General features: G+C 41.7%; 1 protein-coding gene across 1 annotated transcript; it reads left to right on the forward strand.

The window, feature by feature from the left end:
- The first annotated feature begins 14142 nt into the window (after nt 1-14142).
- Nucleotides 14143-15033, forward strand: ngfa (nerve growth factor a (beta polypeptide)). The gene has a single exon (XM_034537110.1). The coding sequence runs from the start codon at nt 14143-14145 to the stop codon at nt 15031-15033; it is 891 nt and encodes a 296-aa protein (XP_034393001.1).
- Nucleotides 15034-16496: the final 1463 nt, after the last annotated feature.

Raw genomic sequence — 16496 nt, forward strand, 5'->3', positions numbered from 1 at the left:
TAAAACACAACAATAGAGGCATGAATGGTAAACCACACCAAATATACAGTATGTCTACAAGTTGACCATAAAGCCTCAAATATTGGAGAGCAGACAACAGAGAAAATGGCACTTTCTAACCCAGCCTGTACCCGGGATTGTAATCTACAGCCGCGCATTGCTGTTTGCAATGTATGCCGCTCCATTGCTGGCTCACGGTGACTCACGTCAATCATGAAGAATGATCCAGGAACCTCAGACTAGAAGGGCATTTGTGATAGCACTTTAGTGTCATTTTCCTTCCTTCATTCCATATTAATGTTAGAGGATTTTAAATTGCAATAAGGGATGATATCTGTAACTCTGGCTGGAGCTTAAAATATAAATGGTCGGCCTCGATATATTCTTCAAACCTTGAAGAACTCCCAATGGCAAAAACAGCTTAAGCCCTACAAACTAGAGTGTGTGTGTGTGTGTGTGTGTGTGTGTGTGTGTGTGTGTGTGTGTGTGTGTGTGTGTGTGTGTGTGTGTGTGTGTGTGTCTGAGGCAGATGGACACTGCTGTTTTCCCATGCAGACAAAGATGTCTGATTATTCATGACCCTCTCAGGTTTCCCTTTGAAGCTGAATTACAGCTTTCCCTATGTTAGCAACTGTGTGCATATACGTAGATATGAGTGAGCGAGAGTTAAAAGATGATGTATTACAATTAGTTCAATATTTTAACTAAGACTATGGGTTGTTTTCAATGTTACATTTGCCCAAATAGAAATATTGGTTGACCAATTCTGCATCCAAACAACCCATTAGTATTGGGTAAAGTTAAGCCAGTATTGGATCAGTTGACCATGTGATTGAGTGTTAAGTAAAGTAAATCATCATCCAACTAAAGTGTGATGTAGCGACTGAGTTTTAACTGGAAATTCTCCATTCATTCATGAATGAGGCAATCATGAAACAGGTGTTTGTGTCCTTAAGTGTTGGGTTATTCAGTTATATGTAAGTGATGTTTGTGACACGCTTTCTGTCCTTATGTTCTGTTGTTTGTTTTACTCAGTCCACGTACTCATTTTAAGCCCAACCATGATGAAATTCCTAAACCTAAGTAATTGTGTTGCATAAACCTAACTGTCGCCTTTTCAGAGTAACAACAGCAACAAGTGCCTTATCACGACCTGCAGAAGGTCCTTAAAGTGTTGTGCTATTTGTATGCCTTCCCACAAGCTTGGGTTGAGTGACTAGACAGAGGTCAGTGCGCTCATTCTGTGGTATTTTGTGCACTTTATAATAGATTTATTTCAAGACTCAGAGTTCATGAAATTGCATATGCCTTAATGCATAGTTACATCAGTGCGTTAATACATTGATTAATTAGAATCCTATCCGTGTCGAACAAATTATCATACAGGTCATACAATTGCAGATATTTGTTGAGTAGCAGTTGTGCTTGTTCAAAAACAGCTCAATGGTCAACCCATTCGTCAGACTTCAAGATGTATTTGGATTCAATTGTGGCTTTGTTCAGTGGGGGGACGCAATACAATGCCATCAACTCAACAGGCATTCAAATTATACACAGATTATGACAGGAAGAAGAAGCTCAAGCCCCTGAACACAAAGGATGGAATAACTGCAGAGTGTTGTATAGGACACCTGGGCAGGGGAGAGGCTGCAACAGCACACCTGGACAGTCAATTTAATTGTGTCTACTTAACCTGAGGGACTAAAACCAACCACACTAACCTATAAAAAACAAATATCCTTAAAATGATCTTGTTTCACCTAAAGACAAGCCTCCAATATCACAAACAGGTTTGCTCTCGTAACTCCTGTTGTGAAGACCGAATGCACTGTGCTGGATTGTGTGCGTTAAAGCACACAAAATACGGATTTGCATTGTGGCATTTCATCATTTCAGTTCATCATTTCCTATATTATATCCATCCATTAAATTAATAATGATGTCGTGGAAAAAGTGTCCTAAAATGCTAAACATTTGATCCAGGCCCCAAGCAAAAAGATTTACCCACATACCACTTTGTTTGATTCGACTATTGTTACTAAATAATCAGAGATAATTCTTGCTGGTAATAAGGGTTTGTTCCCTTCATGTCTTATCAGGTCACAAAGTTCCCTTGAAGAAGATTAATTCATTACTTCTTCCAGTCTTCTCCCAATCATTAGATACAGTGGCGAGTAGCATTTAGCTCCATTCGTGAAAATTACCATTCAACACTTGTTCTCAGTTAGAATTTGTAACAATTTAAAATAATAAAAAAATAATTAAGTTTTTCTGTATCTCTAAACTTAGCAACTTATTTTTATTATTGATTACCTCATTTTTGTAATTTTGCATCTTAGCCTCATGCTTTAAGGCTTTTTGTGTCACAGTAGCATGTCAATCAAGGACTTAAAGTGACATTTTTCTCAAAATATAAGAAAATGTGAAATTGGCTTGCTTGACAGAGCATCTTTTCAAATGTATTATTTATGTAAATATACACACGTTAAATGCATGCATTTATAGGTGATGATAGGTTTAAACATCCCGTACAAAACTTCCCTTTTTGGGAAAAATGAGGAGATGATAATTCCTGCTTCCAATTGTAAACCCAGACTCAGCTTTGGTTCTCCTTTGGGTCACTAGAGCTGTGGCCCGGCACAGGTCAGTGCAGAGACTTGGCTGACAACATCTGGTGTAGAGTGAAGCAGCTGAAGTGTTCTGTCTGAAACCAGTGGGAGAGGTGAGAGGTCAGAGTTTGGACTCTGGGGTTACGTCTGTGTTAGTTGAGGAAAACGGGGATCTGCAGGTCGCCGCAGGTCAGGATCCTAAACCATGTGGCAATGTGAAAAACATAGAAAATCTGACGTCACCCCCCAGAGATGCAGTAATTGTTGTTGACGGTTCCTTTAAAAACATCTTCTCACAATGTTTGGGAGAAAATGTTTTCAACAGAAATCACAACTAACATTGTTTGACATTTGCAAAGTACAGGGTTTGAACAGAATTGTTGACAGACATGATTCTTTTGTCCCAGCACCTTTTCCCCTCATATGGACCTGGTTTTCAGCAAAATACAAAATCAAGATGATCCACTCCGGTATTTGGACTTCTCTATACATTGAAAATTCAACCCAGGACTGTTAATGCAAGTCAGTCTTTGTGTTGCAGATCTGATTTCCACAGGTGCTCCATCAAAGGGTTGTTTGCCTGTGTCTGCCTGTTTCTATGTCTCCACACGTGTGTGTGTGTGTGTGTGTGTGTGTGTGTGTGTGTGTGTGTGTGTGTGTGTGTGTGTGTGTGTGTGTGTGTGTGTTTACACGCTGTGTATAGATACAAAAAATTACAACTAAATGTGCAGACATGCCTGCTCATTCCACATTAAATGCCTCTATGACTTTCAGTTATGGCTCGCTCTCCTCTCATGCATGTGCACGCAGCCCAAACACACAGTAGCCGATAAATCACCCAATTACAGTTAGAATAACAGTGTTGTGGTCTTAATCTGTTGACTCAGTGGTGTTTTGAACTGTTTCACGGCAATCACTTTTTATATGCGCTTGTGTGTACTTTTGGATTAAAGTGATGACACCATTTCACTCTCACTATCCTTCCCCTTTATCCACATGGTAGGTTTGTCTATAGCTTGTCCAGACATGAAACTCTCCCTTGTTGCCATCAACAGAACAAGAATACGTGATCCTTTTGAATATTTGAATTCACTCCAAAGCCTCACAATTAGCAGCTGCTATCAGATATTTATTTTTGTAATGTTTATTTTAGCCATATAATAGCTATATAAATGTACTTTCAGAGTGATTAAGTTTACTCCAACTAAAAAAATACTAACAAAACGGATACATAAACCACACCATTGGAGACATGGATTTGTACCCGTGTCGTGATTTGTACATGTGTATGTACATACATGTGTTTATGTTGGATACTCACACACGCACACAAACACACACACACGCACACACACACACACACACGCACACACACACACGTCTTCGCCCCAAGGATACAAGTGAAACCACTTTTTGTGCACTTATTTGGATTAAGCTGATTTGGGAATGCAGTGTGGAGGAGAAAGAGACACTGGCTAGTCATACACAATGAGCAGAAAGGAGTCATTCTTCAGCCAGTCAGGATCCCAAAAACTACAGAGGTGTGAACGACCTCCGCTTTCAAACAATCTGCGTTATGTGTCATCAAGTTATTGTTTGATAAAACTCGAGCATTAATGGTGTATCATGAGGAGTTTTGGGGAGGATGACGCTGTAGGAAGCAATTTCTCTCTGCTGGATTAAGCCTGTGCATCCAACTCAAGCCAATATTAATTCATCTGAAGCCCCGCTACAGGTCACATACACACAAACACACATGCAGTTGTGCTGGAAAGTAGCCTCTCCAACTCTTTCACCAGAACTCTGCTCACACGCTGAACATGGCATGCTGCTAACAGACAGAGGATGGGCCTGGGAGGTCCCAAGCAGACAGGTGGTTGACATCAGCAGAGGGGGAAGAGAAGGAGGGAGGGAGCTATGAACACTGGAGGGGGGGGGGGGGGGGGGGGGGGCAGAGACAGATAGACAGAGATGACTGAATGATGTTCAGACCACACAGAATAGAAAAAAGGCCAAGAGGTCAAGTCTTCAGTAAGAGGGGTGAGACTGTAAACAAACAAATGAAATGCTGGAAGTGACGACAATATCTCATTTTGTTCACTCTTCAGAGGATTCAGTACAGCCCTGACAAGGCCGTCTAGAGCAAGAAGTGGATGCACTAGTCTGTTTTGTTTGATTTAATGGAGAACACAGCTTGGACAGAAGTGCTTATAGAGACAATGCTAACATGCTGATATGTTTACCATGTTAGCGCTGAGATATTCTAAGAGTAACTAATCAGCCGTAATCCTAAAGTACAGCAGGGCCCAACAGAGATCATTCATATATATAGTCATGCTATAATCATAATCATGGCTCAGTGATTTTTCAAAACATCAGGATTTGAGGTTACCGCAAAGAGGCTGACAATTATGCATGATAGCTCTTTAGAGCCACATGGCAGCACGTCGTAGTTATGCAGGTGAGGTCTCTATTTTACTTCAGTATGCTGGTGTGAGATACTTCATTTCTACATGCTTCAGAGGTGCCGCTCTGGCTGGTGACTCTTAGCCCCAAACAACCGGACCAAAAGAAAATGTAATTGAGTTTAACAAATCAAATCCATGTTGCACCATTTTAAAGTGAAAGGCAAAGCTCAACATTTGTCCGCAGCCTAGCACTTTCACTATTCACTAAAATCTCAACTGACTTTCATGTTAAATGTAGCCCATTATCATCACATAACTTCTCAGTGATTCACTCTTCTCCCCAGCTATACCCTTCAGATGTGGAGAATATCGATATGCTTATTGTGTAGCGGATACTTTTATTGAGAATAGTAATACTGTACATGCATATCTTAACGTCTGATGCAACATATACCCGGTTTGCGTCTATGGGCCAACACCCATGCTCATGGCGTCAGACGCGTAGCACAAGTGGGACGTAATGGAAAAACTTGGGTGTCTGAGTGAGCACATTCTGTAGTAAATGTACCTGTGTGACTCACTCAATCGCTTTGTTTTGCTGTTGGGACAGCATGCTGTCAAAGCGTCACACGCAAATCTGGACGGTCGATTTTGTCGAGGTTACGAGCTGTTAAAGACACATTCAGAGCATGAATATCAGATCGTAAGATGAGTCAAATCAAACTCAAGGTAATGAATTGAATGACTCACCAACATTATTCAGTGATCTTTATCAGACAAACAACTGAGATTTATTTCACCTGATCGGTGTTTCAATCAAATGCATGCCGATATACTCTCCGGGTATGAACATGAGTGAACCTCTGCTTGGCCAACATGGATGCTTTTGAAGTTCTGCTTCGGTGGATGCCCTCGGAGAAAATAAGCAACAAGAACGAGAGCACCTCTGAAACAGATATTTTTTCCGCCTTCTGAAGCAGAAAGAGAAATGTTGTTTTCTGTTAAAGTTAATGGGAGTAAAGTCACAGCAATGAAACTCCATGTGTCCCTTACTCCTCAAATCTTTGCAACTCCCCATAGCGTTAATTCCTCCCTCCTTACCCGTCCTTGAACTCCTCTTTGTCTCCATTTCTGTTCCCCAACAACCTTGTACTTCCATGCTCTGCTTCTTTGTATCACATGCTGCTTTATTTGCCAAATTCCCAAAACATCTCATTGCCCATCTGTACTCCTCCCTCCATTACTCCCTATCCCTTGATGTCTCTGATTCTTTTCTCTCCATCCCCTCCGTCTACATCTCTGTCCGTGGCCAGACAGGCATTCCTTCCTCTGGTCCTCCTCGTCTCAGTGCTCCACAGTGGGATATTAGGTTCTCACCAGGACAGGGGAGTTATTACCACAGCCATTGCCAAAAGATGAACTACTTGTCATGAGTAGATTGTTGAATGTCAAGGGCTTAGAACCTAGGGCCAGGAAATAAATGTTAATCATTGTGTTCATCCAGCTTCTAAGGCCTGGAGGACTGGCCTCCCACGTCTATTGGTCGAGCACAGGGAGAGGGTGGGTCGACTAGGGTTGGGCCTGGTTGTAGTGGGCGGGTTCTCTAGCTGCGGTTTTGCCTTATTGCCAAAACAAGAACCGTATTCCTGGAGTTCTGCTGGGTCCAAGACAGCAGCCAATAATAAGACAGCATCATACCACAGAGGTTTTGTGAGGAACTTTTGAAAGTAGAAGAGAGACAGCTGTTGGGTCAGACACAAAGCCCAAAGTTCACATTACTGCAGAAAAAAGCCTCCTCCAATAATGTGTATTATGACGGCTCTGCAATGAACCAAAAGTAAAAAGTGTGCTGACCTTTGTGGGCACAGTTGTTGTTGTTGACCACTGCTTGGGCTGAAAATTGGCCCAAAAACGTATTACTTGTTTCTGAATTTTCAGAACTGGAAGATAAAAAAATATATATATATTTATTTTTTACAAAAACACAGTTTGAGTCTCTGAAATGGAGCAATCTTCTGCTAGCAACATTAGCATTGTAGCATAAATTAGACTGCTGACCAACATGGAACACAAAGCACAATATCCTTTTACTGCAACATGTATACGCCTTGTGATATGAATCCACATTACTTCAAGCCAAATGTATATGCATTGCTATGAACAGTCTCACTCATATTGCCACTGAGCCTCTTAATGAAATACATTGTAATTATTTTCTAGCAAGCACAACATATTGCCCACCTGTACATGACCATATACAGAAACATCTGTATTACATAACAGGCAGGGGGGTTTTAGGAACAAGCTAGAAACAAAAACAAAAAAACAAAAAAAGATATTCCTCTGTGTACAAAACGCTGCATTGTTTCAGTTTAAATTTTTATAGCTACTTATCCCTTTCTTCCAAATGCAATTAGTGCTGAATTTTGCTTTCAGCTAAAATGTTGTTTATTTTGGATTCCATTGACAAAATTCCACAAGGATTCAATCTTTCTATTATGATGAATCACTGTTCAACTGCACGACAATATGTAACAACAGGAAAAATACTGGGGTTACATTGTAGTTGCGTCTCTGCATTGTCTCAGGGTTGCCCTTGCAAATAAGAAGAAATAAAAGCTCTGGAACAAATACTATGCCAAGAGCCGACTTAAAAGTTTTACCACATGATGCATTTCTGAAGACGTGCAAAGTCTCAGCCGAAAAGCAGATAAAGCCCAGAGAGATACAGTACACGCCAAAAATTAAAGCCTGTGGTTCCTGGAACTGTGTCAGTCTCTTGGAAGGAGATAATTGCCTTGTCAATGTTGAAGTTCTTCTGAAGAAAGCAAGACATTAAGAGTGTGTCTTGACTTAAAATGTACATACATAATGCATGTTATTGTACCTATTGTCTGACATTTAGAATGCATATATTATTAAATTGAACTGCATTGGCACACCTTTCCGCTCTTGACTTAATACTTTGACTGTGTGCATTAGTAAAAACAAAAAAAAAAAATAGTAAAAGTGGAGCCATATGCAGACATCCAAGTCCAATAGTTTGAATTATGCCATTTCCAAAGACACATTCCTTCTAAGCTAATTGAAGTCCCATTGTTTAGGTTTTTGGCATATCTTTAGAGACATACTTTTACAGCTTTTGAAGCAGTAGCCAATTATCTGTAGCCCATAACACAAAGAAACAAACAGTGTCTCTGATCGATACAGCCAAGTTTGAATACATGGGGGGGTTCAGCCTATTGCTAGACACAGAAATGGCCATATATCCAGGAAGTTACCTCTGGCTTTTAAGCGAGAGAGAAAAGAAACAAACATTAGATTCCAGGAGCAGAACGAGTTCAGAGCCTGGATAAATGAGAGACAGGCTGACAGACAGAAAGAACCAGAGAAAGTCACAAAACAGCAGGATGAAGACGTTGGCTCATTGCCAACGTCCGTTCCTTTTAGTTTCCACAACTTTGCTCCCTGCTTTCCTGATATTGTCAAGATGCCCTAAATACGAGATACACACATATACACAACACATACACACACCTAAGTTGAATAAAAGGTCAGTCTTTTGAAAGAAACTTGTTCTTGAAGAAAGTTGGAAACACATTTTACCTGTGTGTTGAACACATGCTAGGCATATTTTATTGCAGCACCCAATAAAACCATCAAGCTGAAGTCATAAACTGCACATGCCATTCCATATTGTAGCAGTGGGTTAGTCTGTTCTACAACAGTAAATGTTCTTTTATTCTTCATATCTTGCATCATTTGTCATCGGACTGCGGAGTCAAGTACTTCAACAGGTTATGCGGGCCTGTCACTCTTTCTGTGTCCTGAGGCCAGAGCAGCAGAGGTGTAGTTTGAAGTATCCTTGATGGACAACTGTTGCACTGGTTCTAACAGCAAATGTCTTTGAAAGATAAAGATGAGGGGAAAGGACAGGGCAGATGCTGATCATCGCTGTTACTCAGATTAAAACTATCCCATTTCTAAAGTTTGATGGCGTTTAATCACCTTGTATTTTTTCCACCAGCCTGGAATTGAAACTAAGGGCTGGTTTTGAACAGTACCACTTTTACCTGTATCCACAGTATTATCTGACATGTTTTGATCCAATATAGAACAATTTGTCATTACCATCCTCACTTGAAGCCACACTCAGTCGCAACATGCAAAATTGGAAATACTCAGTGATGCAAGTGAAATTGAACTTAAGGAAATATAAGAATAATCTATAGACGTTACATAAGAAGTGGACGTAGTCATCGTGACGTCAACCATCAGTTTGTGGACGGCTGTTTTGAAGCCTCGAGTTTGGGGACCATATTTAGACTCCGGAGGAGTGGTGTAGCTCGGTTAGTGGCAGCGGGCATCAGGTTCCCTTGAATTAATTTTCAATTTGACTGCTATGTATTTGTATTAAAAAGTGCAATTATATTGAAATGTTTTTAACAACAGAATGACTGAAATGTACTGCTCATGGTTGCACAGAAACACTTATGCGTAACATAAAATTAAGCAGAATTATAAGCATTGCGTTATTTAAATATTGTATTGAAAGATCCAAAAGTTCCAACGTTATTTTAAAGTTACAAAATCTGACTGTCCAACTGGTGCTGTGTATCAAACATATGGGACTGTTAAAGTGGTTCCAAGAACAGCCAGCCTCATTGACAACTTCTCAAGAGTAACTTCATTGCTTTTAACAGACGCTGTATGACATCATTTTGCGTGACAATAACTTGATACATGGCAGTACTTTGGCTGTTTTATTAGTTTTCACGAGATGGCTTGTCTAATCTGTGAAAGCAGATTGTTTTTCAGTCGATGACAATCTTCAATTACAACAGTGAATGAAGCAGTGGCTAGATGACAAATGGAGGAAATTGCAATTAGGAATATGGCGCTAATGTGAAAAGGAATATGATGCACATGTGAGTTCTGTTGCAACTCAAGAGTTTCCTTTCAAGTGAAACATTCTCCAAGATTGTTCAATCATTGATTAACAAGTTAATTCTTTAGAGCAATTAAATATGTCTTGGGTGTGACAAATGAAAAAAGAGCAGGGTGACCTGGCAGTGGTCCCTCTTTGATAATTATGTCCTGTGGATGACAGCAGGAGGAAGTGGACTACACTGACTTGATGACAGACACTGTTTACCTTGCTCCGTTTTCCTCTGCATCACCTTTCTCGCCATCTCTGCAGCTGTCAGTCTCTCTCTCACCCCCTCATAATCGGATGCTGTTGTCATCGCTCCGATAGAGAGATGCAGATGCGCATTTGTCCGAGAGAACTGTTGACGTGCCACTCCTGCACATCTTTTAACAAGTGCTTGTATCCAATGACTCGTGTATCACACAGATAGGAAGAAACCCACGCTGAATGTAAACTAATCTCAGATTGGTGGCAGGCAACACTCTCCTAAACTGCTCATGCTTTGTCCCACCTGCCTTGTTTTCATTGTAATCATACTCAACACACTGTACTGTAACCACATGCTGCAATGTGGCAGCCTGCAAATACCAGCGTTTGATCAATGGAGCATCTTGTGGACAGGCACACTAAATTAAAATGTGTTACTGGCCAACATTGTCAGTACCAGTAAATGTGTGGCTGGGATCCACTGCCTCCGGCGAAGTAATAAGTCTCCATCTGAAGTGTTTTCCTCTCATGCCGCCCGATGATTGGTTTTCCAGGTCAAGACCTAGAAGCTATACGTGACGCATCTCTTCATTCCATCAACTTTGGCAATCTTGTTAACCAGGTAGTGTCATGTGGTGCCTTGAACATTCCTGCCATGAAGCATTTGAAAGTGATTATTGACTCAACGGAGACGGTCTTGATTTACAGTTTGGCAAAGCTGGGGAATCAGCCTGTTGTGAGAACGGGAACCTTCCTAGAGCAGGGGACACTCCAGCAAGCCACATGAGGGCATTTTACAAAGTCTCTTCTCATAAACATCCTCATTGGTGCAAACTGTACAAGGCATGAATCATAAATGGATATCCAACAACTGCTTTGTTTATACCAATGTGTATTAATACAGTATGTTCAGTGTCTGGAAATATGAACCATACTGTGTCTGTCATTTCTGTGGTATTTGCTTAAACGGCTTGGAATACCTTTGTCAATATTTGGCTGGTACATGTGAGCAGAACTGGCTCCAACTTGTCAGGGCATCTCCCATGTGCATTTATGAGATTTCTTTACTGTCTGGACACTAAAGAGGAAAACAGCTTACTGTCCTGTGCACGTCAAAGAGCGAGGAGCCTCACACAGAACTCAGAGACATCCTGTTTTATCGGTACCATATGGCTTGCCCCCCCCCCCCTTCCCCCTGTGTGATGTAGGATGTACGGTTGCATGTAAAAGCCATTGCACCATTTCGTCTAACATTTCCTATTCCACACCCATCACCCCGAAAAAATGTGGCTGAAATTCATAACTTTTACTAAATGTATGGAGCAAAAACCGCAAAACCCAAACCACAAACAAACAACATTGGGAACATGTTTAAGCACTGTTCACTGAAAACCGCAGGAGCATCTCACAAGCTCGCATGGCGGTGCATGTGTGTGCGCGCATTCGTTATTTTGCATACAATATTTGTGTGAGGGGGTCGTAGGTATAGCCAGACAGATTGTGATCCAGTGCTGAAGTAATCCCATAAGTCAAAAGGTGCTTTCTAAACCGCTCTGACCCCTGTGCTCCTACGCTGCAGTGTTTACGCTGGCTCCACTGGCATTAAACACGAGCCACATATTTTTAACATTAGGATCCTCCAGGCTCACCCTGGGCCATGTAAATAGTGAGCTGCCCGTCAGCCGGGATCAATCAACTCACTGCCTGTTTGGACCAGCTCCATATGTGTGTGAGTGTGTAGCGTGCATGTGTACGATTGTGTTTATTGAAGCCAAAAGATATCACTCGAAAGTCTCAAACGATGTCTCTCTCCATCTCCCAAAACTATTTTTAAAGTGCCTGTGCACATATATCACAATAGGATATATGTGTGAAGCTGACTGCCGTCTTGTATCCAGTAACTATATTTAAATGTGGTGGAGTAAAAGGTAATGGATAAGAAGCATAAACAAACAATAAACGCAAGTACAAGTTCTTAAAATACAGTACATGTACACATTACTATAGTGTATCTCTACCACTACCATTTAGACTAGCAAGTACTCTTGGTTTGTGGGGAAATTACTGAAAATTGATACAATATGCTATATTTCTCTTCCGCATCAGAGTTTCAATTTCGGATAGGAACAGGGTCAGTGGCATCCTGATATTTCTCATCTGCCTGTCCGTAGTCTTTGATTTGTGGTCTGTGCAGGCAACACTGACCTCTTCTGGTTGTGATGTGCTACACTCTGAAGTCATAAATCTAGAAAATCCTAGAGGGCCACAAAAGAAGTTGAAACACACTTCAGTGTTTGTGAGAGAGGGGTTGTGTATTCATACACATCAATGCAAACTATTCATACAAACAACCTGACATGCATTCTCATATATATATAAAATGGAGGTGTGGAATGCTGCACATTCCAATGTATGGCAAGTCTAAACTCTTTAAGTTAACCATAGTGAGTGTGTGTGTACTACTTTGTATGAGATAAGGTCAGACAGTGGTACAGTGTGTATGCCTAGAAGGTATGAGCGAGTGCTTTACTCACTATTTTACCACTTGTTGGAACTGAACAGTATGTCTCAAAAGAAGAACACGATGTGTCCAATGTGCCATCTCAAGGATCAAAAATAAAGTTCCATTTTTGTTTTCTGTTTTCACGACATAGAATTCATTGCTGCATAAAGGCTGATTTGTGAATCAATGTGTTTAAGTTAAGTATTTTGTCTGTATGCGTGTGTTACAGAACTGTAGTTCAGGGGGTCCAGATGGCAGGCATGAGGGGCCCGGCCTGCACTGGAGTCTGGCTCTAGAGTCCACAGGGGCTCCCACTTCAACTGGACACATTCCACAGGTAGGCTACACATAAACACTCAGCACAGCTACACACAAAACAAGTCACCTTCAAGTTCAGGTACCAAAGACGTCCCTGTGATGGTGAAAATGGACTAAACGTGTTTCTCAACTAAAGTGAGGATTCTGCAGGTAATATAGTTGGCAACGTATACTCCAGTGATCGGATAAAAAGCATGCTTGAAGTAAAAGACAATAGTAACAAACAATTCCAAACTGCCAGGGAAAATGTGACCACAATCAGTTGAGACCATGCACATGAGCCCATGAGCAAGCCAAAACACAAATAAATAAATAAATGCACATTCATTGCAAATCAAACCAACACTGCATTATATATTTCAAATTAATACACAGGCTCAGCAGCACAGCAAAGTAAACCGCCAGCATTATATCAGCTGCAAGCAGCTAATAATGTGTTCATTCATTGCACATTTTTAGAGCAACGGTAATTATTTTGAGAGTAAAAGATTTTTGATTTGCAGCAACACATTTTAGTTTCATATGCAAATCTAATAATTAATTTACTTACAAACGAGAAATCTGCTCTCAAAACATAATAAAGACACATATCTACCTTCATAGGAAACTTCCCAGGGTTTTGTCTAACGGACAATGAGCCGAGCACCGCGGACAACAAATAGCACGCGGAGCATCGCAAGAGACGCAGGACCGTGTCAGGCCATGAATGTAACGTTAGGCCTAACCAGCAGACGTTGTTAGTAACAGTTTATAACACCCGCGCTGTGCACCTGCATGCATATGGTTGGACGTCACTAGTCTCGAGTCTATGTGTGAATGAGCCAATCATTTTGGCGCATATTGCAAACACCTGATGCCAATCAGCCAGTTTGCTACAGATAAACGCCAGCCCTTCTGAGGTCTTCAGAGCCATAACAAATGCTATCAAATCGCTTATTTTGACTGACGAAGTGTCAAAAAGTTCAACAGCAAATCCTCACATTTGAGCTGTGTGTGCAAAAATGTTTGTATACTTGCTTTTCAATACGTAAAAGCATAAACAACCATTAAGATGCAGAGACAAGTGAAAAATAAAAGATATTTCTTTTTTTCTTTCAATATATGCAAAGAATATAGGCACAACATCTGAACTTGTTTCCCCTTGTGCTCGTCTCAGGACGTGTGCCCATGAGGTCGTCACCACTGGTCCTGCTCCTCCTGATCGGCGTCCAGGCTGTACAGAACATGGGAGGTGGATTGGCCCGGTGTGCCGGGGCAGCCAACCACAAAGTCGGACAGCAGACGTCAGCCAATCACAGAGCAGGACAGCAGCAGACAGCAGCGGGGGACCACCTCTCTGAACACCATTCTTCACAAGAGCATCATAGGACCAGCCACCACAGGACCAAGAGGCCCCATCGGGCTGCTTCATACACCCAGGATAGGAGTCCTGTCGTCAAGCAATCTACGTCGGACTCCCCCCCAGACCCCTTCAACCCAGTAGTAGACCCCAAGCTATTCTCCAAGAGACGTTACCGCTCCTCGCCCCGTGTTGTCTTCAGCGAGGTGGCCCCATCACACGATGCCCTGGAAGGTGAGGGCTATGACATTGAAGGGGTGAGGGGGGTGAGGGTAAGACGCAGAGCAGGATCGCATACCATGCACCGAGGAGAGTACTCAGTGTGTGACAGCATAAATACCTGGGTGGGCAACCTGACACGAGCCACAGACATAGCTGGGAATGAGGTGAAAGTGCTGCCCAATGTTACAATCAACAACGTGGTGAAGAAACAGTTCTTCTATGAGACTACCTGCCGGTCCCCAACGCACAGAGGCTCCGGGACTGCAAACGGGGGAAGGCCAGGGGGGCGAGGTGGCAAACAGGGCTCCAGATCAGGCACCTCGGGCTGTCTCGGCATCGACAGTCGCCACTGGAACTCCTACTGCACCAACACACACATATTCGTGAGCGCCCTGACCCTCTTCAAGGAACGGACAGCCTGGCGTTTCATCCGCATCAACGCTGCATGTGTGTGTGTTCTCAGCAGGAAGTCTTGGGCGGGACGACTCGGGCACTGACTGGGGGGGACGACTCCTGACCACGGAACTATGAACCAAGCACACACATTTCTACTAAACAGCCACTGCAGCTTTATTGCCAATACTGTAATCCTCTTCCCCACCTCCAAACATACACACACACTTACACACACATATACACACAGAAACAGCTTCATCTGTCCAACCCTTTGGACCCTGACCCTACCTCAGTCTGAGAAGTCCTGGTTGTTTTAAGTTATGAGGACTGCATGTCATATTTATAGTTTATACAGTCAAATATGAAAATATATACAGTATGTGTATATATACAAAATGAATTCAAGCTTTTAATGTTGTTGTTATTGTTGTGTTGTTCATGCTGTTATTTATTAAACACCTCAGTACTTGCCTGGTTTCTTGTGTCAGTTTAAGATAGCATTGACGTTAATTTTTTGGTCTTATCAATCTTTTCATATTAATAATTAATTAAATGACCATTTAAAATACAAAAGAGGTCAGTCGCAGTGACAAACTCACTTTCAGCTCATTGTTTTGGTTTTATGACTGACAACTTTACATTTTTGGTTCAGTTTCATCGCTCGTATAAGCATTATTTTTGAAATGCAACAGGCAGCATTTTTAAGTAAAAAAGGTCTCATACAATACCTGCCCAGCACCAAACATCAGACAAACAAACGTAGCTACTAGCTGGTGAACATAGCCTTTAGCAGCTAAGAGCCACACATTTCCCCATCCTAGTTAGTTAATTAACTCTTCAAAACATTTAACAGAGACAAAAGGTCGTCAAATCTTACTCACGTGTTTATTGGTTTGAAAACTGGTGTCTGTGAGGGGCTGTGAGGATATGATTCACAGATTTTTCAGGCTTATCAAACCATTCAGTAACCTCTCACCCTGTGTGGAAGACTATGATCAAAGATTTTTCAGAAGGTGACCTCAGATGACCTCAACACTTTGGCAGAAGGTGCCAACAGGGCGGTGTTGTTTGGTCACAGTTTACAGTGATGTCGCAGTTTTGCTGCAGTAGCTGTGAAATTATAAAAGGCAGTAACCTGCATGTGAGAGAAAAAGATTACGTTGAATTCTGCAAAATCTCTTATTTCTAACTTGTTTTCAGGTCAAGTAGTATGAATACACAGTGAATACATAGCACTCACTGGCAACGAGCCGTTAAACAAGTCACCAGCTTCTCGTGTGGAAAGCCCTGCATGTGTACCACTCATCTCTCCCAGAATATAAACCAAGAGCACAGCTACTCAGGTGACTTTCACTCAAAATAATTTAAATGTCTACAGTGTGACCAGTAGGGGGCGGTGTACTGCCACAGATATAAATCTCTTCCACTGCAAAAGGGCTCCTGACACTTTGTTGCTGTATTAACTGATCTGTATCACCAAGATGGGCCTGTTTCGGCATCATATGGCGCCTGTCTTTCTTCATGGGGGTTATGACCTGCACTCATTGTTCTTGTTTACATGTTG

This window comes from Cyclopterus lumpus, chromosome 7, assembly GCF_009769545.1.
Source record: "Cyclopterus lumpus isolate fCycLum1 chromosome 7, fCycLum1.pri, whole genome shotgun sequence".
In the NCBI taxonomy this organism is placed as follows: Eukaryota; Metazoa; Chordata; class Actinopteri; order Perciformes; family Cyclopteridae; genus Cyclopterus; species Cyclopterus lumpus.